This window comes from Brassica rapa, chromosome A01, assembly GCF_000309985.2.
Source record: "Brassica rapa cultivar Chiifu-401-42 chromosome A01, CAAS_Brap_v3.01, whole genome shotgun sequence".
In the NCBI taxonomy this organism is placed as follows: Eukaryota; Viridiplantae; Streptophyta; class Magnoliopsida; order Brassicales; family Brassicaceae; genus Brassica; species Brassica rapa.
Window position 1 is genome coordinate 5916870 of NC_024795.2, and position 24945 is coordinate 5941814.

Consider the following 24945-nt stretch of genomic DNA (forward strand, 5'->3'; position numbering starts at 1 on the left):
TTATGTCTTAAACAGAATAATAAACATTATATAATATGAAATTTTGTATATATTAGATAAGAATCATAAGATGCGTATATGTTTACACCTACAGATCACCATCCAGAATTAACAATCCGATTGGTGCGGGTCCTACTTTGATATTTGCCAACTCTAATTGATGTGACTGCCAGCTGGCAAATTTTGTTATGAAATTATCTATTTGCCCCTTCATCTCCTCTGTTCGACCGTTATTCTATTTGTTATTTGTGCTGCTGTCATCGACTCTTTTCCGGTTATTGAAGAAACCCAGGACTAAAATCACAGTAATACCGATTAAACCGGTTTACATCACGCATCCTCTTCAGCGCGTATGGTCAAATATTTACCGGTTTTATTCTCAGCACTCGAGTAAAACCATGGTTTGATGACTCAATAGTGGTTTTCCCGGTTTAATGTTTGTTTGATTGAATGAGAAAGTTTTAACCGAAATTTGCCCGCGAAGAGACAACAGAAAACGGTTAAGACGCCAACGAGGCGAGAGGGGTAATACGAGAAAAGAGGGAGGGCAAGAATCGTAATTAATAAGGAACCCAAGGGGTGAATTGAAGAGAAACCTGTCTATATGACGCGTAAGTGTTTCTTAAATTCAGAGAGACAATTAATCAGTTTTGTGTGTTTCAGAGAAGATCATCATCTTCAAAGAGATTTATCATCTCAAGTAAGTCTCTTTACCAAACTCATAGTTATAAATATAGCGTCTCGATTGAATATGTAAAATTTGTTGCTCATATTAAGGAACTCGGTTTTATTTCTAGGGCTTGTTCGGTATTATCCCCATGTTATGTAGAGAAACAAAGTTAATGATCATATAGAGACATGATATATACACATATAGTGTATATATATATATATATATATATATCATGTTTTTATGCTTAATCGTTCTACGTCAATATATGACAAGTTCATCTTTCATTGTGAAACTCACTGTTGCCTTAATAGCTTAGGTTTTGATTCAAAAAAGAAAGAAAACAAAGACAGATAAGGAAGCATAAGAATCTGCGGGGACAAGGAAATTATAGCATCTAGGTTTAGATTATGTGTGCCAATCAAAAACACTATTACCATAAACATATATCTTCATAATTTAGTTTAGACTTTATTGAAGAATTACTGTTGAAAATTAACATAAATATGTTTTCTTCTTTATTTGGTGTTCTTGAGGTTTGTCGTTTTGTAGAACATTAGATATCTACTTTTGTTTTTACTCACCAGTAGATATGTACTAGACACATGACAGATAAGCAACGTGGGCGTACTATAACATTTATTTTGCTTTTTTTTTACAGAATCGTTCGCGTTGAGACGGTGAATTTAAATTAAATAACAAAAAATGGGTTACTGGAATTCGAAGGTCGTTCCAAGGTTCAAGAAGATATTCGAGAAGAATAGTGCAAAGAAGGCTGCTGCTGCTGAAGCTTGCAAGACCTTTGATGAGTCTAAGGTACATATAATTATCTACTTAATTGTAATTTATGCTAGCTATGTAGCTATAGGTCCCATGAGACGCCATTATTTTACCATAAATCTATAATATATTGCTGTGCTCATAAGTTTATTTGCTGTGCTCATAAGTTTATTTGCTGTATCTGTATGGTAGGTGTTTATTTAATAGTTTTGTTTGATTCCTGAATAGAAAAGGAAAATAAAAAATAATTAGCACGTATTTATTGGACTTTCGTACTTCAGGTTTTTTGTCCTGCAATAATTATCTACTCAAGCGATATTTATTGGTGCTATTAGTTAGGAAATTTCATTTTTATGTGTTTGCTAAATGGGCACGTATGATGATCAATGGTGTATGTATGACAGGAAACAATCAACAAGGAAATTGAGGAGAAAAAGACAGAACTCCAACCAAAGGTCGTGGAGACCTATGAGGCCACGTCTGCTGAAGTCAAGGTCCCTATCTTGTTTTTCTAATACTAATTTAGTTAAGATATAATTAAGTTTTTAATCCCCATTTACTATGATTATGTTATTAATTAAACTTAAAATTAAAACGGGCAGGCTTTGGTGAGAGACCCTAAGGAGGCTGGTTTGAAGAAAAACTCAGCGGCTGTGCTGAAGTATCTCGAGGCTCTTGTCGGCATAGGTAATGGTTCAATTACGTATACGCTTTATCATGTGCCTAATATAAATACCCCGACAACAATATTTGCTTGTCTTCTTTTTCTGTCTTGTCTTATATATAAAATTATTGATTATAATCAAACATTTGCTAGCAGAAACTTTGGATTCCTATCCTACATCTTATATTCTACGTATGTATATCTCGATTTTAATTCATATATCGATTTTAATTCATATATCTATATATATATAGTAAGATATGTAAATGTCCTAGTTGTGTATATCTCTAATAAACTGAAATGTTATATTATAACATTTTCGTATTATATTGAATAACTAGCGGGTATCGTATGCTTCGTCATATTTCACTAATTCAAAAACGTTAGGTCAAAAAAACTCATCATCTTTGGAAAAATATGTTTTGATTAATCGGATCACTTTTCTTTCTTCCTATTTTTATCTTAGATGAAAGTAATGAGTTTACTTATCTTATATGTGTAATTATGAAATGTAAAATTCAGAATTCCCCGGATCAACGGCTGTGAAAGAAGCTGCCTCTAGCTTCGGAGCTGGCTATGTCTCCGGACCAGTCACGTTCATATTCGAGAAGGTATGTGTGTTCCTTCCAGAGGAGGTTAAGACACGGGAAGTACCTGTGGAGGAGGCCAAAACTGAAGAACCAGTCAAAACCGAGGACCCAGCCAAAACTGAAGAACCGGTCAAAACCGAAGAAACAAGTGGCGAGAAGGAGAAGGAGATTGTTGAAGAGACTAAGAAAGAAGAGATCGTTGCAACCTCGGTCGTTGAGGAGAAGAAACCTGAAGTAGAAAAGGAGGAGGAGAAGAAGCCTGTGGTCGAAGAAGTGAAAAAGGAAGAAGCTTCTTCAGCTCCAGCGGTGGTTGAAACTCCGGTTACGGCACCAGAAACAACGACACCAGCGCCAGTGGCTGAGCCACCAAAGCCTTGATTCGTTTCAAGATGGTATGATTGCTTTCTCTTGTATGAAAACATCTTTGTTCGTAACAAAAAGAAAAAAAAAAGAAACTGAAAGGAACCAAAAAACTTATTTTCATTCTTTTTATTTTATATGGTTTGTCTTTGTGTGGATAAATCTCTGTTTTGGAAGTCGTTAATGCGTTTTTATTTTATTTGTATTCATGTGAATTTGTAACAAAATATTGGTGGATGTTTTTTGTGTATAATTATTTGTATGTTTCGACCAAGCTTATCCGATTCAACCCATTCTGACATGTCTTCCAATCACTTTAAAGTACTTGTTGAATAGGTCTCTTCAATTTTGTTTTACTTGTTCATGGAACATCAAAATGACGTTATCTTATTTACTTGCACAATTTGTTAATGTTTTCTCGTCAATGATATTACTGTCAAGGTTAATGGAACATTAACAAATCTCATAAGAAAACAAAGTTACGTTAGACAAATTAAAACGAGGGGAGATAAGATCACGTCGCTTCTATATTATAAGTCCATGGATCTATTTGCACATATTTTTGTATAACGTTAGGTTTGCTTTACCTATAAACGGGATTCTCTAATCGACAACAACCATTTGTGAAAATTTCCATTATTTTTGTTAGTATAACTTGAAATATTTTATCGATGAAACTGATTGTGATGGGTTTAGGTGCACGTGAAATTTGATTTGTCTAACAGAAAGAGGAGGGCACATCGGATTTATTTAAGATTGTTGATACGTGCAAGTAACTAGGAACCTAAATTGCAGACCAAGAAACATATATATAATATGCAACAAAAGTTCTAATTTCTTAATTCAAATGAAGTGGTAAGCAACTTATCTCCTAATCACACTATCTTCTCTAAAATATATTCTCTCTTTTCTTTAAAAAAACAGTAGCGTAATATTCCACTATACCCACGGTAGGCCTAATAAGAAATCAAATCATTTTCAATTTTAGAATTTAGTGATTTTTTTTTTTTGATAAAGAATTTAGTGATGTTCTTGGTTTTGACTGACCAATTCAATCCTTTCTTTATAGTTTTCCAAACCTGGTCCATCTTTGCCACTAATAGTTCAATATATTAAGTTGGATACATATGCTCTCATCGATCTATACTAAAACAACTGGTTAGCTTTCCGATAGTCCAAATACATAGCCGTAACTTGAAGTTGAAATTTAATGTCTTATTCTCTGGCCCTCTAAAAGATTTTCTTAATGATCAAAGTATTTTGGATCTTATGATCTATAGTTTTCTTGGGCCGGAGATCAAGTGTCTTTTACTTTCCATGTCCATCTAAATTCTAATACCGAGAAACCTTTTCTTCGATCTGATCATTGCGTGTTACTGTTTTCTCTTTCAATCGAAATAACAAACAAACAATTCTCGAATCAACTTCCAAATGGTAAATACTGAAAATGAGTTGCTCCCATTTCTTTATTGTTTTGTACTTCAATCTACTTTCTTCAATCCCAAGTGAAAACTCTTGCATATTCATCCAAACAGTTATTACATTTTATCTGTATCTCTAGACCAATCCGACCTTAAATTATTTTAATTTTATTTATAAATTTTGGTAATTTATACTACAATAATACATATTAGGTTTGCGCGGAATGAACATTATATATATAAATTATTTTAGGTGCTATGTGTTTTTTATATATTATAAAATAATAAATATAGATTAAATAATTAAAAATTCATAAACTATTATATATATAATTAAATTGGCGTTTTATTAACCCAAACAATATTTTTTTATTTGATAGGATATATAATTAAATTGAAATGATATTAACATATATAGTATATTTTTAATATTAATGTCTACTAAATGATGTTTTCTACTCATATGATTTTTTGATCATTTGTATCTTTTATAACAAAAAATTTAAATTACTGATAACAAAATTATCATCGTGGGATCAATAGTTTTAGTAATATTTTTTTAAAAGTAAGTTGTCAATGTTTGTTCAAAGCTTTTATCAAAAAAAAAAAAATATTCAAAGTAAATTTCAAAATTAAAATATTTATTTATTTTATATGGTATATATTTTAATTTAGAACGGAAATATATATATATATATATATCTTAACAACTAATTACTTAAAAATTTTACTTATATGATTTTGTAATCATTTGTATCTTGTCATAACAAAAATTTTAAACCATGGATCACAAAATTTAGATGTGAGAATTCTAACAGTTTTAGTAATTTATAGTCATTTCAAAAAACTCAAAATATATCATATACAAAAATTCTAAATTTTATTAGATGATTAATGTGTTTGTTTAATTTATTTTAATAGTTTAAAATTAAACAAATATGGTAGAAAATACACTAATTTTTATCAAATTTTTATTATTCAAAATCATTAATTGTCATATATACTTTAATCAGATTAGGTAATTCCGTAACTTTTATTTAAATAAATGATAAATAATATTAATAGTGAATTTATGGTTAGTTTAGTAAAAACATTATTGTATAATTAGATGGACCAACCTATTTCTTTAAAGATTCTAAGAATCATCCTAATGATGACACGTGTCTACAAAAAGAAGTTGTAATGTTTCTCAATTAATATATAGGTGATTACTTTCATGAGCTTAAGTCTTATTCTTTAGACGTCTCAAAATCATGATGGATATGTTCTATAAAGCATAAAACAAGGTATTTTGTACTACATAGCCGACTGGGTGGATTACAACCACCAGGCCGGTTGACGAGGGAGACAAACGGTGAGACCGTCCCGGACCTAAGCATGTGTTCCCCTGTATATTAATAATTAAAGGGTTCAATTTTTTTAAAAGTTTATATTTTTATATTAAAAATTATAAATATAATAAATAAAATTGTAAAGGGTTCAAAAATATTTGATATACATATAGTTTTATTTTCATCACAAAATATACAAAATATTACTGATTAAATTTTAAAAATATTTTAAACATTATCTGAATATAAATCTTAGAAGGTAAAAAAAAATTTGTCCTAGGTTCATAACAATGTTAAGCCGCCCTGACAACCACTCGAAGCCTTAACCGAGTTTACCAGGCGCCAACGATCCGGTTTAAATACTTCAATCAGTTGACTAAAGAGAGTGGTTGTCAAGTGAGCGAAATCGAACCAAACTAAAATAAAGTCTCCCTTTGTCTTGGAATGTTATAGACACTTTCAAAACAATTCTTTAAGACATTAACATGTCATTAACGTAAGGAGATATTTTTATATTACGATATATGTTTTTAATAATACCAGAAGTATATTTAAGGAAACATGTTGGTAGATGATTAGAAATTCTGGTAAATTGTACTATTATAGGTAGTTTTCTAAGAGCATAAAATGAACGCCAAAGAAAACTTCAAAACAAAACAACAGAAATATACCTAGAAAAAAATGCACAACAAATGCATGAGGCAAAGACACAAAGTCGAACACAAAGCCATTTTACCAATAAAGTTGGCAACGAAAAACGAAGTAGTCGCTCCATAAAGTCTCAATTCAAAACCCATAGCCATTTACTGAGAAAGATTTGCAATTTAAATAAAGTCGAACCATAGCCATTTACCAAAAAGATTAGTGCTGCAACTGAAAAGGAATAAGGAAGAAGACTTTAACTCGTTGTAAAAAAGACTCTTGCTCTCGTTTCTCTATATTACTTGCACAACAAAAATGTTGAAATATTGTATTTGAAACCCTAGTCCCTAGAAAGATGTAAATGTACTTCTTCATTGTTTACAAAAATGTTGGTTCCTGCAACTCCAAATTTCATATCCTCTGAGAATAAATAAATATAAAATGATGGGGTGGGTTCTTCACGGATGATTGCGGATGCGTTTCCATGATGATGTTATGATAGGTAATATATACATAGATCATTAATGATTAGTTTATATCGATTCATATAAAATTAGCTAGATGTTTTCCTATTAGTTTGGACCAGCCAAATTTGTCACGATTATAACATATTTTAGACGATTAGTATTATGCACTGTCGAAAAGGAGTAAGCCGGACCTAGCCTAAGAAAAAAATGTTCAGTAGTCTCAAAACCAACAATCCAGCGTTGGATTAGTCCGTCCGTAGCAAGTTAGCAACATTTGTAGTTTTCATCGATTATAGTAAATAGAAACGAGGGTTTAGGGTTGTATATTCAGATACAAAACCAGACAAACAATTATTAATTGTCTCTTTACTTGAGTGTTTTTCTTCACTTTCATTTTGAAATTTTCATATATTCTTGAAGAAAATTAAAAGTAAAAGTAGCGACGTTCATTTTAGAAAAAAATAGCATGCTCCAAAAATTACTAATAATCAGCTGTCGTTGGCTTTTCTTTTTCACTTTAGACCAGCAAAGGTAATGGGTGAGGGCCTCCTCTTTGTTCTTCTCAAATATTAGGAATCTATTAATAATCGTAAACCGAAAACAAAATCGGAAAAACTAAAAAGAGCCCATGAAATAGCAAAAATTCAAACTACTCTAGTTTTCAGCTGCATTAGTTTGTACAAAGGTCTTTTTCATTTGAATAAATTTAACTTTAAAAACAAAAAATTCAAAAATTAAGTATCGATTTGGTTAGAATATTATGTTTACTAATATACAGATGAACTAAGGAATTCTTTATCACACATTTCAACGCCAAGTATTTTCAAAATTCAAACCCTTATTGCTGTATAGTTTCTTGTAACGTTTCATCTTATGAATATAAATATGTATTCCCTTCAACTTATTATGTTAATATAAATAGCATACTATACGCTCATTCATAGAAATAGTTTCTCTTTTGATCACATGCCATGTTAAGTTCCTGTTGTAGTTGTTCTTATAAATTTGATGCAATTAAAAATGATTTAAAATAATATTTAAGAAAAGGGAAAATAGTGGGAAAGAGGAGTTTACAAAATAATTTGATAATAATTACAGAGTGGCTTGTACATATATACTACTGTTTCTTTTTGCAGGTTCATAGTGTGAAAGTTTCGAGAAGTTTTAGCTGTTGATACATTGGGTACAGAAATAGAATCCTTGACAGAGAAGTTATTAATTTCTTCTATAACAACAAAAACAAAAAGAGCAGCACAATTACCAAAGATTCTAGTTACTTTGGACTAGTTTAGTGGTTGGACAAAGACAATGCATGGCCTCTTAAATCTGATGGATTATATTTTGATTTTTAGTTAATGAACATAGAATGACATAAAAGTAGGGTGTTTATTTCATAATATAGGGTAATCATATGATCTATAATTAGTTGGTGAATTCCACCCGAACGAAAACAAAAATTGATTCATACGTTCCACCAAAATGATAAGACAAATAAGAAAAACACTATTCAAAATGACAATGCATGTGATATTGTGTGTGTTTTCTTTGTGAAATTGTGTGTTTCTTATTTTTTTCCTATATTATATTTCAAGGGTTTTTTTATAAAAGCATTTCAATATTTTTTATATTGATTACAAGATACATAATATGTCATATAATATTTTCGCCTTTACTGGCCTATTTGGACATGTTAATTTAAACAATTGTTCTCGATTAAAAAAAACAATATAAACTTTTAACTTGTCATAGATTTTTTTTTAAAACTAATTTGTCATAGATAGAGTTTGATTTCAGACTAAGGTGAGATTAATGTTGGAAATAATTGTTCTTAATCTGGTTTTACAGCTCAGAATTTCATGATCTTATCAAATCAAAATTTTAAAAAATTATTTTCTTAAAACCCAGTAGACTAGGTGACTCTGTCCTTTATATGAAACCTAATTCAAATAATCCTATAATTGGGAGATTAAAAAAGAGAGAAAAATCAAACCAAAAGATAAAGAGAAGGTAAAAAAAAGAAGGCAAGAGGCACTAATCTTTAGTTTTATAATTTTTTCTCCATTAAAGAAAAAGCGATGATGTCTGCTCTCATCTTTTAAGAAAGTGTGTATATTGCGTTTGCTTTTCTCAAAAGCAATAGACTCATCAACCAAAAAAATAAAAATAAAGCTCAATCCAAAAGACCAAGAATGCTTTGGATACTGCAACTTCTTTTTTCACCTTTCTTTAAAAAAAAATCAATTACAATTACAATTACAATTTTCACGTTTTGTATTTTATAAAAAAAGAAAGAAACTGAAGGCTTGAAATAATGATGATCCTCTTCACTTATTAAGCCACTCACTATAAGCAGCAAAACTACAGAAAGGTGAAAGCATGATGATCTCTAATGATGACGATCTCCTTGGATCAATATCACTAAGGTTTTGCAGTTTCTTCGAAGACCCTTCTTCCCTTTCACTTCTCTGAACTTCAGATTCGTGTCGGAGACATTTTTGTTTTTTTTTCTGATGTTACAATGGCAGACAAGATATTCACTTTCTTCCTACTCTTGTCTTCAGTATCTCCACTCCTCTGTTCTTCTTCGACTTCATCTCTTAATCTCTCACTAATAAGACAAGCCAACGTCCTTGTCTCTCTAAAGAAAAGCTTTGACTCCTATGATCCTTCTCTTGATTCATGGAACGTTCCAAACTTCAAATCTCTCTGTTCGTGGACAGGCGTTTCTTGCGACAGCTTGAACCAGTCCATTACTCGTCTCGACATCTCTAACCTCAACATCTACGGCACTCTCTCGCCAGAGATCCATAAGCTCTGGAGCCTAGAGGTCTTAAACATCTCAAACAACGCCTTTGAAGGAGAGCTTAAGCCACTTGAGTTCAGTCAAATGTCTCAGCTCGTGACTCTCGACGCTTACAACAACAACTTCAAGGGATCACTTCCTCTGTCTCTAACCGAACTCACTAAGCTCGGTTACTTAAACCTTGGAGGAAACTACTTTAACGGTGAGATCCCTAGAAGCTACGGAGATTTCTTGCGTCTCAAGCATCTAGACTTATCAGGAAATGACCTAAGTGGAAGAATCCCTGACGAGTTAGGAAACATCACAACTCTTGAAAAGCTGTACTTAGGTTACGACAACGACTTCCACGGGATACCTAAAGGCTTAGGGAGCTTGATCAATCTTGTTCTGTTGGATTTAGCTAACTGCAGCTTGAGAGGATCAGTTCCTTCTGAACTAGGGCATCTCAAGAACTTGGAGGTTCTGTTTCTTCAGATCAATGAGCTCACTGGCTCTATTCCTAGAGAGTTAGGGAACCTGACGAGCCTCAAGACTCTTGATCTCTCCTACAACTCTCTAGAAGGAGAGATTCCTCTAGAGCTCTCTGGACTTCAAAAGCTTCAAGTGTTCAACCTCTTCTTCAACAGATTACACGGCGAGATTCATGAGTTTGTATCTCACTTTCCTGATTTGGAAATTCTCAAGCTTTGGCACAATAACTTCACTGGAAAGATTCCTAAGAAGCTTGGATCAAACGGTAAGCTTGTGGAGATCGACTTGTCTACCAATAAGCTCACAGGTTTGATCCCTGAATCACTCTGTTTCGGAAGAAAGCTAAAGATTCTCATTCTCTTCAACAACTTCTTGTTCGGTTCTCTCCCTCAAGATCTTGGCCGATGCGAGCCTCTCTGGAAGTTTCGTCTAGGTCAGAACTTTCTGACAGGTAAACTGCCAAAGGGTTTGGTTTATTTGCCACATTTATGGCTTCTTGAGCTTCAAAACAACTTCTTGACCGGAGAAATCGAAGAACAAGAAGCCGGTAAAGAGGGATCGTCTAACCTTAGTCAGATCAATCTGTCTAACAATAGGTTATCCGGACCAATCCCTGGTTCAATCAACAACCTCAGAAGCCTTCAGATTCTTCTTCTTGGCGGGAACCGGTTCACCGGACAGATTCCCGGTGAAATCGGAAGGTTGAAGGGTCTTCTCAAGATTGACATGAGCATGAATAGCTTGTCAGGCAAGGTACCTCCAGAGTTGGGTGAGTGTCAGTCATTGACCTACTTAGATTTGAGCCATAACCAGCTCTCAGGTCAGATTCCGGTTCAGATTTCGCAGATTCGGATGCTAAACTATCTGAATGTTTCTTGGAACTTCTTAAACCAGAGCCTCCCTGTTGAGCTTGGATACATGAAGAGCTTAACATCAGCAGATTTCTCACACAACAACTTCTCTGGCTCAGTACCAGCTTCAGGGCAATTCGTTTACTTCAACAGCACGTCATTCATCGAAAACCCTTTTCTCTGCGGATACTCTTCCAACCCTTGCAATGGTTCTCAAAACCAGTCTCAATCTCAGCTTCTTAACCAGAAAAATGCAAGCTCTCATGGAGAAATCTCCGTTAAATTCAAGCTGATATTAGGGTTAGGGCTACTAGGGTTCTTCCTGATGTTCATCGTTTTAGCTCTGGTCAATAATTGGAGAATGAGAAGGAATAGTCCGAATCTATGGAAGCTCATCGGATTCCAAAAGCTTGGTTTCAGAAGTGAGCACGTTTTGGAATGCGTTAAAGAGAACAATGTGATAGGTAAAGGCGGTGCAGGGATCGTCTACAAAGGCTTAATGCCAAACGGTGAGGAAGTTGCGGTCAAGAAGCTTTTAACCGTAAGCAAAGGATCATCACACGACAACGGTCTATCCGCTGAGATTCAGACATTAGGTAGGATCAGACACAGAAACATTGTGAGATTGATCGCTTTTTGTTCAAACAAAGACGTGAATCTCCTTGTTTACGAGTACATGCCTAACGGTAGTCTCGGAGAAGCCTTGCACGGGAAAGCTGGAGTGTTTTTGAAATGGGAAACGCGGTTACAAATAGCGTTGGAAGCGGCTAAAGGATTGTGTTATCTACACCACGATTGCTCGCCGCTTATAATTCACCGCGATGTAAAATCAAACAACATCTTGTTAGGACCTGAGTTTGAAGCTCATGTTGCTGATTTTGGGCTTGCTAAGTTTATGATGCAAGACAATGGAGCTTCACAGTGTATGTCATCGGTCGCAGGCTCATACGGCTACATTGCTCCAGGTACATGATAGAATCCAAATATTTGTTTCTTGCATAACACGTAACATCCAAACCGAATAGTTGCCTAACATGTCACATTCAAAACTAGGGCCAGCATGCAGTTGTAAATTATAACGAATGATATGTAATTTAACAATATTTTATTAATTAGCTATGTGAAAACGTTTTAGTATATAATTATTACACAAGTAATTTTATTTTCCAGTTTTAGGTCATGTTTTGTTTAGTACTATATGGTTTATATAATTAATCTGACCAAACTAAACTATCAATGCTTGGTTTAGTTAAACTTGTGTATAGATGGTCGATCTAAACCTATTTTACCCGATTTTTATCATGTAGAATACGGATATACATTGAGAATAGACGAGAAGAGCGATGTGTACAGCTTCGGGGTGGTGCTACTGGAGCTAATAACGGGTCGAAGACCACTAGATAAATTTGGAGAAGAAGGGATAGACATTGTGCAATGGTCAATGATTCAGACAAATTGTAATAGACAAGGTGTGGTAAAGATCGTTGACCAGAGATTGAGCAATGTGCCATTGGGAGAAGCCATGGAACTGTTCTTTGTGGCCATGTTATGTGTTCAAGAACATAGTGTGGAGAGACCGACTATGAGAGAGGTTGTCCAGATGATTTCTCAAGCTAAACAGCCAAATACTATCTAAATCCAGTGATTTTATGTATATGAGTTAAATATTTTTGTAATGTTCTATGTGTTTTATAGAGGCGTTTTATAGAAATGTAACTGGTTTGGTGATATGAGGGGGTTAGGAACTTAAAGCACCCCAATGGGGGTTCTAGCGAAAAGGGCAAAAAAATCTTAAAATACATATATATATATATATATATATATATATATATATATATATGTATATATTTATATTTATATTAATGTTTAATTTTAGATTTCTAAGAACTACGAGAAACTCAATTGAAAGTATCTAAAGTTAGATAATTGTGTTTTAATAATATTCGTGACATATGAGAAATTATATTTTTATATCAAAAAAGTATTTATCAAGATAATTGTGTCTTAATAATATTAAATTTTATTATTATTTTGACGAAAATAGATGTTATTATTGATAAGTAATTTCTTATAACATTAAATCAGGTAATTGGAAGAAGAAGATTCTCTTAAAAATATATATATGTTTACCAGCTATATGTTATGTATTTAGTTGCTTCTGAACTTTTTGAAGGTTTCTATCCATGTTTTAATAAAACAAGATGACAAAAAATGAAGTAATACTAAATCCAATTTGTTTACCAAACACGTTTCCAACAATTTACAAAAGAGGTTCCAACTAATTCATATGATAATCAAAAATCAGTCAATCAATCATGAGTTTTTAGCAGAGTCAAATGACTTTAAAATAGGTTATTTCACCAAAATAATCTATAAAAAAATGATCAAAAATATTTCATTAAAGAGTCGAAAAATCGTTATACTCTCACTCTATAAACGAATAAATACAAATAATTATTTAAATTAAGTTTTTATATTTTATAATTATATGTTGTTGAATTCGATTTATTTTTTTCAAAATTTTCAAAGTTTTATTTTGAAATTCAAAATTTTGTTTCAAAACTAGTTTTATAATTTTATTTTAAATTTTAAGTAGTTAGTTATTATTATTTTTTAAATCTTAAACTCCATCTTCATAATTTCACCATCAAATTTAAATCATAAGTCTAGATTAATTAATCATAGAGATATAAAATGTATATGTATCTCTTGAAACATTTTGGTCATTTCAACTTTTGAAAACTATATTTGTGATAAAAAAAATTTAGGTCATCCAATAAAATTTCTCTATAACAAAATAGGTCATGTAAATATATATGTCCGAGGAATTATGTAAATAATCTAGATAATTTCTTTTGTAATACCAAAATTATTATTCATATACTTATATATATTATACTTATAATTAATTTTGATATAATAATATTACATTATATCTCTGATAACATGTCACACAAAATTTTGTCAGTCGTTTTGAACCAAGCCCAGTCCAATTGAAATGATGGGGTAGAAGTATGAATTATCACGGGTCTAAGAACTTCTTGGTTCGGTTAAACCATATCCGGTTTCGATTCCTGGTTTGGAATCATCATATAGATTCGATTAAACCGACTCGAGCACGCCTATAGCAGCGTGACCAGCGTCTTCTTCCTCTCAGAGCTTCCCAGACTCGATTGATTTGCGCCTCTTGAAAAATCGGATCTGAAAATCTCTTAAGAGCTTCCTAAAGGTTCGCTAATGATCTCGTCGCGTTTCTCTCATCTTGCAAACTCTAATTGATTTGATTCTCGATTAGGTTTCACAATAAAAATGAAGCATTCAAAGGATCCGTTTGAAGCAGCGATAGAGGAGGAGCAAGAGGAATCGCCGCCGGAATCCCCCGCAGGCGGAGGCGATGACGAGGGACGGCTTGAAATCGAGCAGACTCCGGAAGAGAGTGAGAGAGACGTAGGTGTTCGCCGTCAACCGAAGAAGTTCAAATCCTCTGTTGCTGTTGCTGAAGGGAAGAACAAAGATGAAGATGAAGAAGAGGAGGAAGAGAACATGGAAGCTGAGCTAACCAAGTATCCAACTACTGCTGATCCCGCGAAGATGGCCAAGATGCAGTGAGTGTTTCTTGATTAGCTTATTAAAAAAATGAGCATGATTGATTGATTGTGGGAATACTTCAGGGTCATTTTGTCGCAGTTCACTGAGGATCAGATGAGCAGATATGAATCTTTTAGGAGATCTGCGTTTCAAAAAGGAAACATGAGGAAGGTAACGTGTTGAACTAAACCATGTTTTTTGTTTCGTTAAGACATGAACCATATAGCTTTGCGGTTTCTTTGGATGCAGTTATTACAGGGAGTGACAGGGAGTCAGAAGATCAGTATGCCAGTTATAATCGTTAACTGTGGTATCGCTAAGATGTTTGTTGGTGAACTCGTGGAAACAGGTAAAAATCTTCAAATGTTTAACATAGAATGTATGTGAAAGCTTAGTTGCTTGATGGAACAAATGGGTTTGCAGCTAGAGTTGTAATGGGGGAAAGGAACGACTCGGGACCTATCAGACCATGCCATATCAGAGAGTCCTATAGGAGACTAAAGCTCGAAGGCAAAGTACCTAAACGATCAGTTCCACGTCTTTTCCGCTAGTCAGAACAAGACCCAAAAGAGAATTTTACTTTCTCAGCCTCATTAGATTCAGAGTCTAGGGGTTTAAGCTGGAGTGATTTGCCTATCAGTCCCATTAGAAAAATCGATTATATTGTTCTTCGATGCTGCTAAACTTTGTGATAACTTTTGCTTTGAATACCTATATGATCAATCTATCTTTGTATACAGATCTTTTTGCCCTTTATGTGCTGATCTGGTGTACTAGATGCATTTGGTTTCCGGTTTTCGTTTGTAATTGGTCAGTTTTAATAATACCGGTTTATTTGGTTAGTTTGGCTAACCAACAAATTTTGATTCGACTTTTGTATAACCAAACGACCTGTCGAGAAGAATTTCAGTTTGCATGTGTTTCTTCTACGGCAGTCTAAAGCGTGGGGGTCAATTGTCAAATTGGTAGTACTCGTACGCCTTTTTATCCGAGATCCAATTCGAATATTCGGAGGGGCTGATTCTGAATCCAAATAGTAAAATATTGGATCCGTCAAATCTGGATTTGGATCCAGATATTTTGATTTTCTAGTCCGAATATTTGGATCAATAAGTTTTATTAATAACTATTTCAAAAATAGTAATATCTATATATAAAAACTAATTTTATTTAATATTTTTTTATGTTTATAATAGTATATATAAATTTTATGTAAATTTTGTAATATTAAACATAGAAATAATTAAAAATATTATATATTTTTTTATTTTTAAATTAGCGTTAATATTTTATATATATTAATATTATTATTTTTTATTTATTTTAAGGATTCAGATCCGAATCCGTATATCTACTGAATATTATAATTTTTAGAAGAATATCCGATACGTGGATATCCAAAAACTCTGGTTCCGGATAAATATATATCCGTCGTAGGTCTAGGTAGTAGGGAGTGGAGACGCTTTGATCACACGTTGCCTGGCTGGGAAAGAGAAACTATGTAGTGGGCCTTAAAATGGGCCGGATTTTGTAACGTAAGGCCGCATAATAGACTATTATTGCAAAGATGATAACCAATGGGGTGCGAATTGGAAGTCCACAGAAACTTGAAGGACTGGATATGAAAACTTAGAAGAATAAAAGAAGTATTAGACACAATAACGCACCCACTATCTTTCTCTCCTTCCCTTCCGCCTTCTTCTTCCTCTCCTCCTCACTGTTAACGCAGAGCTTCCGTTTCTTATTTTCTTCTTCTATTTCTCTCTCTCTCTATCCATACAAAAAATTTCTTAACTTCTCATTCTCTTTCTTATATATTCCTTTTGATTCTCTGCTGATCGGCACGAGAAAGCAGAACCGCGAGGTGTCTGTGTTTCGCTTGATCGGATAAAAATCACGTGTGGAGAAAATTGAACGAATCGTAGATTTCTGAAAATAATCACAGATCGAAAAACCAAAAAACATACCATTACAAAACTCGAATCGGGTTTCCACTTGGGGGTATAATGATGAGGTTTCTCTCTTCTCTTCTTATTCTTCTTCTTCTTTTAAAAGAAAATATTCCTCTCGGAGTTTTTGTTTTCATCTTCGCTTTTGTTCTTCGTCCGGACACGCTGACCATCCGACTGATTTGAGTTTTTTATTCTGGTTTTGTTTTGGTTTTAAATTTAACTAATGGTTTCTATGGATCTGAGGTTTGATTTGAAAAACTTCAGATTCAAGTTCTTATGAAAACCTTTTTAATCTATGCAGCAGTTTTCAATTTGAAATCCAGCAGCCAAGTTATTAAAAATTTCTGGGGATCTTTACAAAAAAAAAAAAATTCCAAGAGCTTCTTCTCCCTCAAAGAGTCTGATTTGGATTAGTCACCAATAAAGAAAGTCAAAAACATTTTGAGAAATTTCACTTAAAAACTCGCATAGAACACAAACGCATCTTCCTTAGGTTTAGCGATTTTGCTAACGCCTGATCTGATTTTTTTATGTTTTTGATTAGGTATCAGAGAGTAAGCCCAGATGTTCTCCCCCTCACAAACGGAGCAAAGAAGCCTTACTTGAGACCTTCACCTTCAAGATCATCACCCAACGAAGACACCACCATTACACCAAACTCCATCTCCGGGAAAGGATTCAACGGCGGATCATGCACATCACTAGACGGAGTCCGAATCAGATCCTCCCAACAAACAGATCCCACCCCTACCAAGCGCGGCGGAGATGTGCTGTTACAGTGGGGACAGCGGAAGCGATCGAGAGTCTCCAGAGCCGAGATCCGATCCTCCACCACCACCGCCACCGCGGCTGCCGATGACTCTTCGTCTTCTTCGGGTCACGGTAAGATTCAATCGAACAAGCTTTTAAGAAGATCTGTAAATCCGTCTATGCCACCACCACCTCCTCCTCCTCATCATCCGGTTTCCTCTAACCGGAACTCAAACCATAGAAACGGTTTCGTCGGCAGCAAGGAAATCTTTCTTTCCAGGTTTAGCCCCAAATCTTCTTTCTCTCTATGAAAATTTCCTATTTTGTATATATATTATTTACCTTATTTGTAAGAATAAGCTTTTATTTGTCTTTTTTTACAGATTTGTCTTTAGATTTTGTGTTACTGTAAAAGTTCATTTTTCTCTGATCGTGACTTGATTCATTATTATGTATGATAAATACTGTTTTTCATTTTCGGGTTTTGATTTTAATTAATTTTGTTTTGTTACTTATTTTTTGAGATCCAGACTAGGTCTTGTTTGGTTGGGTTCCATCTCCTGTTAAAGCAAAGCATTTATCAAAGTTGGTGATCCAAAACTCTTTTTAAGAAGTTACACTAATACCCTTTGGATCACACAGAGAAGCAGAGTTTTAATTGTCTTTTGGCTTTTCTTCAAGGCTCTTCTGTTTTTTAGGTTTTGGGTGAAATATTAAAAAGAAGTTTCAATCTTTGATTTTTTTTTTTTCTAAAGAAAACTTTAGATCTCGTATTTTTCTTACCTTTCTTTGACCAAATCTTGAAGTGTGGTTTCCTTGTTGAAACCACAATATTAATAGATTTTGAGATTTCTTGTTATTTTCTGTTTTGGTCCCTATAAGATAACTTTTTTTTTGCTTTTATTTGGTGTGCGTTTTGATTCTGATTCTTAAATATGTAATGGGTACTACATATTTAACACACCCAAAAAAAAAAAGCTTTCTTCGTTTCATAAAACTCTTTCAAAGTGTGCAATTTTAAATAAATAAATAAACCTGTGGATTGAAGCTCACCATCGTCATCATCATGACCAGGAATCAAGAAGATCGATCAGCCAGCGGATCACCATCAAGGAACATCAATAACGGGCGTACGGTGTCCAGATCGGGCGGCTCTAAGCGATCTCCACCGTCTCCTGACCAAATCGAGAAGAGATCAAGCCTCAGAGATCATCATCATCAGAACCAGAGACAAAACGGGTTCGATCATAACCATAATCAACAGCATCAAAGAGTGAACAGATCAGAATCAACGGCTCAGGCGCATCCAGAGCTGGAGACAAACAACAATGGAGAGAGAGAGAAAGCAACGCAAGTGGAAGTGACAGAGTGGCCAAGGATCTACATTGCCTTGTCTAGGAAAGAGAAGGAGGAAGATTTCTTGGTTATGAAGGGCACAAAGCTTCCTCATCGACCAAGAAAACGAGCTAAGAACATTGATAAATCCCTCCAGGTAAAATATTCATTAATTAATCATTTTTTAACTCACAGTAAAAAATCATAAAAAAATGAATGTTTGTTAATCTTTGTGTTTGTGGACAGTTTTGTTTTCCAGGGCTGTGGTTATCTGATTTGCCCAAGAACCGTTATGACGTTAGGGAGAAGAAAAATGTGAAGAAGGTAAACAATTAACTTTACTAACCCTTTTTAGTTCTTAGTTTTGTGATAATAAAACCAAAGAGATTTTAAAACAGAAGATGGAATAGATGGGCTTATGTGTATTATATTTATACATAATAATAGTTTGTGTGTGGCAGAGAAGGTGAATAATAGACAAACTTGAGTGGACCTTGTTTATTATTAAATGACGTAATAGTATTGTATTTTTATTGGAATGAAGAAAATGGACAAGACATGGGACCTACTATCCCACCTAATGCAGGGAATAATGAACTGTTTTTCTCTCTTTCTTTAAGGAAAAGAGACAAGAACACTAGTTCTTATATTGTTTGCAAAGTAATGTTTTTAAAAACATAATAAAATAAAACTCAAGCTGGCTTTTCTATATTTTTAATATGTTTAAAAATTATTTCAACTTTTGTTTGTTTATATGGTTGATTGAGTGAACACTATAACATTATTATTCAGTGCCTGTTGATTTAAAGTCTAGTTACTATTGGATCTTGATAAAATGAGAGATGTTTAGGTGAAGCTTATGCGACTTTTAGGTGTATGTCAACTTAGAAAATGTAATGATCAAGTGAGGTTTAGTTAGGTAATGAAAACTGTTCTAATTGAAATTACTGTAATTTATTTGCAGCAGCAGCAGAAACGGAGAGGGTTGAAAGGTATGGAGGATTTGGACACCGACTCCGAGTAATTTTCTGGTTCTTTCGTTCTTTTTTTTCTTTCCTTTGTGGTTTTCGATTTTCTCTTTTTGAGAGGGAGGACACACGTGTGGCTTGCTTGCGATGCTCGTGCGAAATGGGCCAACAAGAACCAGTGGAGCAAGAGCTATCGAGAAGCTACCCCTGTTTCATTTCCTATTTTTCTTAAATCTTTATCCTTAATTTTTATTTTTTTTCATCTTTTTATAAATTCCTTTTTTTTTGTTTCGGTTCGTGTACAAAAAAAAAGAGAGGTGGAAATGCATCGTCATAAATCATATAAATCACCTTTCCTTCCTCATTATTCACAAAAAATCAAACTTTTGACTTTTATTTTAGTTAGATAGATCAAATTGGATAAACTCCTAAATCCAGAAATAATCAATCTTCCGAACAATAATCAGCTAAAGGAAACATATCTGATTACGTAAAAGATTCTTAGTGATTAGTAGATTCGAACCTCATTAACTTCATGTCAGTGCCAAGGCATCTCGCTGTTGAGTTCTCAATAGTTTATTTGTTCGGTTTACCTAAACGCCGTCTTCCTTACGTCAATAGCCAGACCAACCCGGTCTACTCCTAACCGGAAAGGGTTTATCACCATCACCATCTCTAACTTAAACCAGAAAAAATAAATTCAATCTCCACTAAACCGATGGAAATCTCCGGACGACGAATGAGAAGATTCCGGATGAGATTCGGAAGAAACCGCCTCACCGGCGCCGACCCCGACGACGGTTCCGTCCTCCCGACGCGAAACGGAGGCAACACGGAGAACGAAGCTTCCTGCTGCTACTGCGATCTCAAAATCACGGCGTTCAACGAACCAATCTCCCGCCTCGGAAGAAGATTCTCCGGCGCGATGAAGATCTGGTTCTCAATCGGACTCGGATTCGGCGTCGCGTCTCTCCTCCTCGTCACACTCTTCCTTCTCCTTCAGTTCCACCCTAAACCACTCTCCAACCGCCTCGCTTCCGCCGTCTTCGGATTCTCTCCTTCCACCGTGAGCTCGCTTATCCAAAACCCTAATTTCGAAAACTTCGCTAAAAAGTTACTTTCTTTTTGCAGCGTGTGTCACTCTCAGGCTTCGTCTATGTGTTTGTTTCCACTGTTATTACTGTTTTAGTTCATGAGCTCGGTCATGCTTTTGCAGCTGCAAGGTATAAAGTTCTCACCTTTACTCTCAGTTTATGTATACGAGCTGAGGCTTCTTGAGTGGCAGCGAGGGGATACAGATGGAATACATTGCTGTTTTCATCGCAGCTATATTTCCGGGAGGTCTTGTGGCTTTTGATCATGATCTCTTGCAGTCACTTCCAAGCTTTAACGCGCTTCGTGTTTACTGTGCTGGTGTTTGGCATAACGCTGTGGTTAGTTCCTCTCTTAAATGTATTCTCTTGTTTGATTTGATCTTTGAGTATGAGTGAAGTTTCTTTCTGTAGTTCTGTGCACTCTGCGCGTTCGGTTTGTTTCTCTTGCCTGTGATGCTGTCTCCGTTCTACAAACACGGTGAAAGCCTTGTGGTAAGCTTTCTTATTAGGCTTATTGATCTGTTTTGTAGAAGCTTTAATGCTTCAGCTTCTTTATGTAGGTTGTGGATGTGCCTTCTAAGTCGCCGCTGTTTGGTTACTTGTCTCCTGGTGATACTATCGTGTCTTTAGATGGGATACGGGTTTATAAACCTAGCGAGTGGCTTGAACTGGCAGCGATTTTGGATAAGCAGAACACTGAGACGTCGAATGCTTCTTTTGGAGGCTCGAGGAGGTTTCATCACGGGAAGGGTTACTGTGTCCCTATCTCTATGGTTGAAGAAGGGTTTAAGGGGAAGATTGTTGAGAACCGATATGTTTGTCCCGGTGATCTCACTCCATTTTCAACTATGCCATGCTCTGATGTAGAAGCTCCGAAAGAGGTTTCTGTTTGTTTGGATGCAAAGGATATAGTTAAGCTTAACAAATGTGGTGATGGATGGGTGACAACATCAGAGACTCATGATAATAGTGGCTGTGTGTGTCCACAGGTGATTATTGCTATTTGCTTGAGATTATCCTCAAAATATTCACTTTCTCTGTATTTTGATGATTTGATGTTTCAGGGGGAGATATGTTTACAAGCAATGCAATCTCCAGGCATATCATGGACAGAGATCACTTACAAAAGAACCTCTTCACCTGATTGTTCTAGACTTGGTCTGGAATTTAATGCATCGAGTTGTGTCGGGACGTTTGTATTTGTCGGTGATCTGATCGCCATGTCACGTTCGGTTCAGCTAACTGCGTACCAACCTCGTTGGCTGTTTAACTACTTCGCTAAATCCTTTCCGGATGTCATAGAAAAAAGCTTGACCTGCACGTTTCACGTCTCTCTCGCACTAGTTCTTCTCAACAGCTTACCTGTAAGTTCCGATACTAGAAGTCTCGCGTAAATGAAAATCTTGTTTGCTTGATTTTAATAGTATTTTTTTTTGCTAGGTGTATTACCTTGATGGTGAATCCATTTTAGAGTCAAGTCTCCAATATTTCACATGGTTAAGCCCAAGGAAGAAGAAGAAAGCTCTTCAACTATGTCTTTTTGGAGGGAGCCTCCTCTCTCTTCTCGCCTTCTTCAGAATCTTCTTCGTCGGTTTACCTCCAAGTCGATAGTAAAATGCCCCGTGAATCATGAAACTCAGACATTTTTTTTCTCAAATGTTTACTCTTTGATTCGAGGCCAGGAGTAGCTGGAGTGCCTTGAACATATGAAGTTGATGCAACTACACTCAGACTCGCCGGTTTCATCATGTTGAGAATGTTCATGTTAGATCGCATTCGCTGTAGATATTGTTGTATAGAAGCTAAATCAGTTAGAAACATACCCTCTTATTTGATTATTTGGTGGTTCATAGCTCTAGTTGTTAATTCGGTTTACTGAAACCCTTGATGCATCTAATTCGTCCTACCGGACCAAAACTGAGATGAATACAAATCAATGATTTGCTGCAATCCCAACATTTTCTTGAAAATTTGGGTCAAATGTGTGAAACCTAGGTTATGATTGGAGACATGTGCGGGACGGTTTTCAATGGCGGATTTTGAAAACCGCACTATTGTCACCAATCAAGATTTTCTGTAAATGTTAGTAATTTATCACACAAAAAAGGGGAAAAACGCAGTGCAGTTTTCGATGCATTTTTACTGATCAAAAAATAAAATCCGTCTTAAAAAACGCACAGCTACCATTACCCAGCGGATTTTACAAAAAACGCACCAGAAAAGGTAATTCTCTTTTTAATTAATAAAAAGTACTATAAAATTTTGGTGGAGCAAGACGTGTTTTAGGTTTTTAGCCATTCTCATTCACAAAAAAAAAATTCTCATTTCAGAAAAAAAAAAAAAACGTGTTGATAAAAAATAAGAGAAGACTTGCTTTGCTCCACTTCCAAAAACAATTAAATTAGCTAGTTTCTAGTACATAGGTATTATAAATAAAGTAATAATATAGTTATTTAATACTTAATCTATATATTTAAAATAAACTAATACATCATCAATGCAGTGAAAGTATAACTATTTAGTTTTAAAATTAGACACACTTTCTTTAAATATATTTGATTATCATATAAAATTTTAAAACTATACTTTAATGTATATAAACAAATAAAGTTATAGTTTAGGTTATCTTAATTATATGATATTTTTTATATAGTAGGGGTATTGAATAATATCACATATACATTTTTATATCAACAACAATATAGCTGTAGCGATATAATCAATAAATTTCAATTACAGTTAATTGTTAATATTATTAATTAATTATTAAATATTATAAATTAACTACTAGAAACAGATTACTCGTTCTATGTATTAGCCATATTTATATATGAAAAATAATGAAACAATAATTATTATTTTGAAGTTATAATTACTAGATCCTCTCTCCGCACTACGCGCGGATAATATATTTTAATTTGTTACATTTATCATTTTAACTTAATTTAACTAATTTTAAAATTTGTTTTTTAATTATTTTTAGTTTGAAGTAAGTATTTCTATTATATGTAACACAATTAACTAATAAAATATGAAGAATCAAGTCTGAGATTTTAGAGTTTTGTAAAAAAATATAATTATGTATAGAATATAAATTCTCTTATTTTAAAAAATCAGAATCTCATCTGGAATAAATTCATGAAAATAAAAAGTACTCCAATAATGCTACCAAAACAAACGTATAATTTGTATTACTGAAATGTTTTTTATTTTTTCATATATATGTAATTGTCTACGATATTTTATAATTACAGAAAAATATATAAATAATATTGTACAGATATGATCTCGAGATCAGGAAGAAATTAAATCTTCTTTTTAATAAAAAATTTAAATTGGTATATTGAGTTTTTTTTTGTTTCAGAAAAATATTAAGTGTGTATAATAGCATGTGATTTCAAATATAATAAATTTTATACGAAATGGAATGATAATATATTGTTCATATCTTTCGATTACTTTATTTAAGGGACAAATATCATACGCACACAATAACAAATATTCTTGATATCTTTGAAATCTTCTTTTTGAAAACAGATTTTCCAGAATAACTCATTTTAGGTAACAGAAATATACTTTGTAATTCGATTTTAATTTTAATTTTATGTTAACGTAAGTATAAAATATATTACAATTAATGATACTATAATCTATCATCATAATTCGATGCTCATACATGATTTTTTCCACTTGCTAAGGTTCAATAAATTTATAAAAAATACTTCTTTCATCCTATATAATTATGTTCACAAATACGTATTGACTATAGAAATTATTTTATTTAACCCTCAGATTCATTGCATGTTTTTAATTGTCTTTGTATTTAAGTGTAGCCTCCTTTTTACTTCATTTGTATTCTCGATTTAGGAGTTCGTCTTTGTATAATAATAATTCATGTTTCCACTTTTTTGGGCCATCTTTTTCATCTATGTTTTAATTATATTCAGATTCTATCTTCAATTCTTTTCATATTCATATTTTTATATTTTTTGACAAATTCTTATATGAAGAATTTTGAGTTTAAAAGTTAATTTGGAACTTTATATGTTGAGTGAGCAGAGTAGCTAACTGAAACTAAATCATGGTTTTATTTGGATTGAATATTTCAATTCCTTGACCACTAAGAAACTGAAACCCCAAAAAAAGGAAAACATAATTGTTGGGTCCTTCTAAGGAGACAGAAGATTATGTATTTACCTGAAGCTTCG

At 33.8% G+C, this 24945-nt stretch overlaps 5 protein-coding genes across 9 annotated transcripts; all 5 read left to right on the forward strand.

The window, feature by feature from the left end:
- Positions 1-444: 444 nt before the first annotated feature.
- LOC103858049 (plasma membrane-associated cation-binding protein 1) lies at positions 445-3338 on the forward strand. 2 transcript variants are annotated; one of them, XM_009135329.3, is made up of 5 exons: positions 445-700; positions 1332-1486; positions 1855-1944; positions 2053-2137; positions 2637-3338. In XM_009135329.3, the coding sequence occupies exons 2-5, from the start codon at positions 1376-1378 to the stop codon at positions 3080-3082; spliced, it is 732 nt and encodes a 243-aa protein (XP_009133577.1). In that variant the 5' UTR covers positions 445-700; positions 1332-1375; the 3' UTR covers positions 3083-3338. The 2 variants fall into 2 exon arrangements, with proteins under 2 accessions (XP_009133577.1, XP_033129640.1); XM_033273749.1 differs by lacking the exon at positions 445-700 and adding an exon at positions 760-807.
- A 2562-nt stretch (positions 3339-5900) lies between these two features.
- On the forward strand, positions 5901-12851 carry LOC103858059 (leucine-rich repeat receptor-like serine/threonine-protein kinase BAM3). Its single transcript, XM_009135341.3, has 2 exons — positions 5901-12015; positions 12358-12851. The coding sequence occupies exons 1-2, from the start codon at positions 9444-9446 to the stop codon at positions 12684-12686; spliced, it is 2901 nt and encodes a 966-aa protein (XP_009133589.1). The 5' UTR covers positions 5901-9443; the 3' UTR covers positions 12687-12851.
- A 1150-nt stretch (positions 12852-14001) lies between these two features.
- On the forward strand, positions 14002-15498 carry LOC103858067 (transcription initiation factor TFIID subunit 11). Its single transcript, XM_009135354.3, has 5 exons — positions 14002-14279; positions 14346-14655; positions 14722-14809; positions 14888-14987; positions 15062-15498. Exons 2-5 carry the CDS (start codon positions 14360-14362, stop codon positions 15187-15189), a joined length of 612 nt encoding a protein of 203 aa, XP_009133602.1. The 5' UTR covers positions 14002-14279; positions 14346-14359; the 3' UTR covers positions 15190-15498.
- A 789-nt stretch (positions 15499-16287) lies between these two features.
- LOC103858075 (serine/threonine-protein kinase pakA) lies at positions 16288-19999 on the forward strand. 2 transcript variants are annotated; one of them, XM_009135373.3, is made up of 5 exons: positions 16288-16652; positions 17135-17620; positions 18415-18832; positions 18922-18999; positions 19643-19999. In XM_009135373.3, exons 1-5 carry the CDS (start codon positions 16645-16647, stop codon positions 19697-19699), a joined length of 1047 nt encoding a protein of 348 aa, XP_009133621.1. In that variant the 5' UTR covers positions 16288-16644; the 3' UTR covers positions 19700-19999. The 2 variants fall into 2 exon arrangements, with proteins under 2 accessions (XP_009133621.1, XP_009133614.1); XM_009135366.3 differs by having other exon boundaries at positions 16290-16652; positions 19640-19999.
- A 118-nt stretch (positions 20000-20117) lies between these two features.
- LOC103858089 (membrane-bound transcription factor site-2 protease homolog) lies at positions 20118-23798 on the forward strand. 3 transcript variants are annotated; one of them, XM_033273313.1, is made up of 8 exons: positions 20118-20709; positions 20775-20866; positions 20929-21076; positions 21149-21229; positions 21298-21726; positions 21802-22101; positions 22178-22346; positions 22692-23798. In XM_033273313.1, coding segments are annotated over exons 1-8 (1569 nt in total). In that variant the 5' UTR covers positions 20118-20361; the 3' UTR covers positions 22694-23798. The 3 variants fall into 3 exon arrangements, with proteins under 3 accessions (XP_033129204.1, XP_009133632.1, XP_018510209.1); XM_009135384.3 differs by lacking the exon at positions 22692-23798 and having other exon boundaries at positions 22178-22612; XM_018654693.2 differs by lacking the exons at positions 22178-22346; positions 22692-23798 and having other exon boundaries at positions 21821-21952.
- Positions 23799-24945: the final 1147 nt, after the last annotated feature.

Excerpts from the sequence above, each read along its gene's own strand:
- LOC103858049 (XM_009135329.3), top strand. The coding sequence starts at position 1,376 with ATGGGTTACTGGAATTCGAAGGTCGTTCCAAGGTTCAAGAAGATATTC. Across the intron at positions 1,945-2,052 it reads CCACGTCTGCTGAAGTCAAG|GCTTTGGTGAGAGACCCTAA; the intron begins GTCCCTATCTTG and ends TAAAACGGGCAG. Across the intron at positions 2,138-2,636 it reads CGAGGCTCTTGTCGGCATAG|AATTCCCCGGATCAACGGCT; the intron begins GTAATGGTTCAA and ends TGTAAAATTCAG.
- LOC103858059 (XM_009135341.3), top strand. The coding sequence starts at position 9,444 with ATGGCAGACAAGATATTCACTTTCTTCCTACTCTTGTCTTCAGTATCT. Across the intron at positions 12,016-12,357 it reads ATACGGCTACATTGCTCCAG|AATACGGATATACATTGAGA; the intron begins GTACATGATAGA and ends TTTATCATGTAG.
- LOC103858067 (XM_009135354.3), top strand. The coding sequence starts at position 14,360 with ATGAAGCATTCAAAGGATCCGTTTGAAGCAGCGATAGAGGAGGAGCAA. Across the intron at positions 14,656-14,721 it reads GCGAAGATGGCCAAGATGCA|GGTCATTTTGTCGCAGTTCA; the intron begins GTGAGTGTTTCT and ends GGAATACTTCAG. Across the intron at positions 14,810-14,887 it reads AAAAAGGAAACATGAGGAAG|TTATTACAGGGAGTGACAGG; the intron begins GTAACGTGTTGA and ends CTTTGGATGCAG.
- LOC103858075 (XM_009135366.3), top strand. Across the intron at positions 17,621-18,414 it reads AAGGAAATCTTTCTTTCCAG|GAATCAAGAAGATCGATCAG; the intron begins GTTTAGCCCCAA and ends CATCATGACCAG. Across the intron at positions 18,833-18,921 it reads ACATTGATAAATCCCTCCAG|TTTTGTTTTCCAGGGCTGTG; the intron begins GTAAAATATTCA and ends GTTTGTGGACAG.
- LOC103858089 (XM_033273313.1), top strand. The coding sequence starts at position 20,362 with ATGGAAATCTCCGGACGACGAATGAGAAGATTCCGGATGAGATTCGGA. Across the intron at positions 21,727-21,801 it reads GTGGCTGTGTGTGTCCACAG|GGGGAGATATGTTTACAAGC; the intron begins GTGATTATTGCT and ends TTGATGTTTCAG. Across the intron at positions 22,102-22,177 it reads TTCTTCTCAACAGCTTACCT|GTGTATTACCTTGATGGTGA; the intron begins GTAAGTTCCGAT and ends TTTTTTTGCTAG.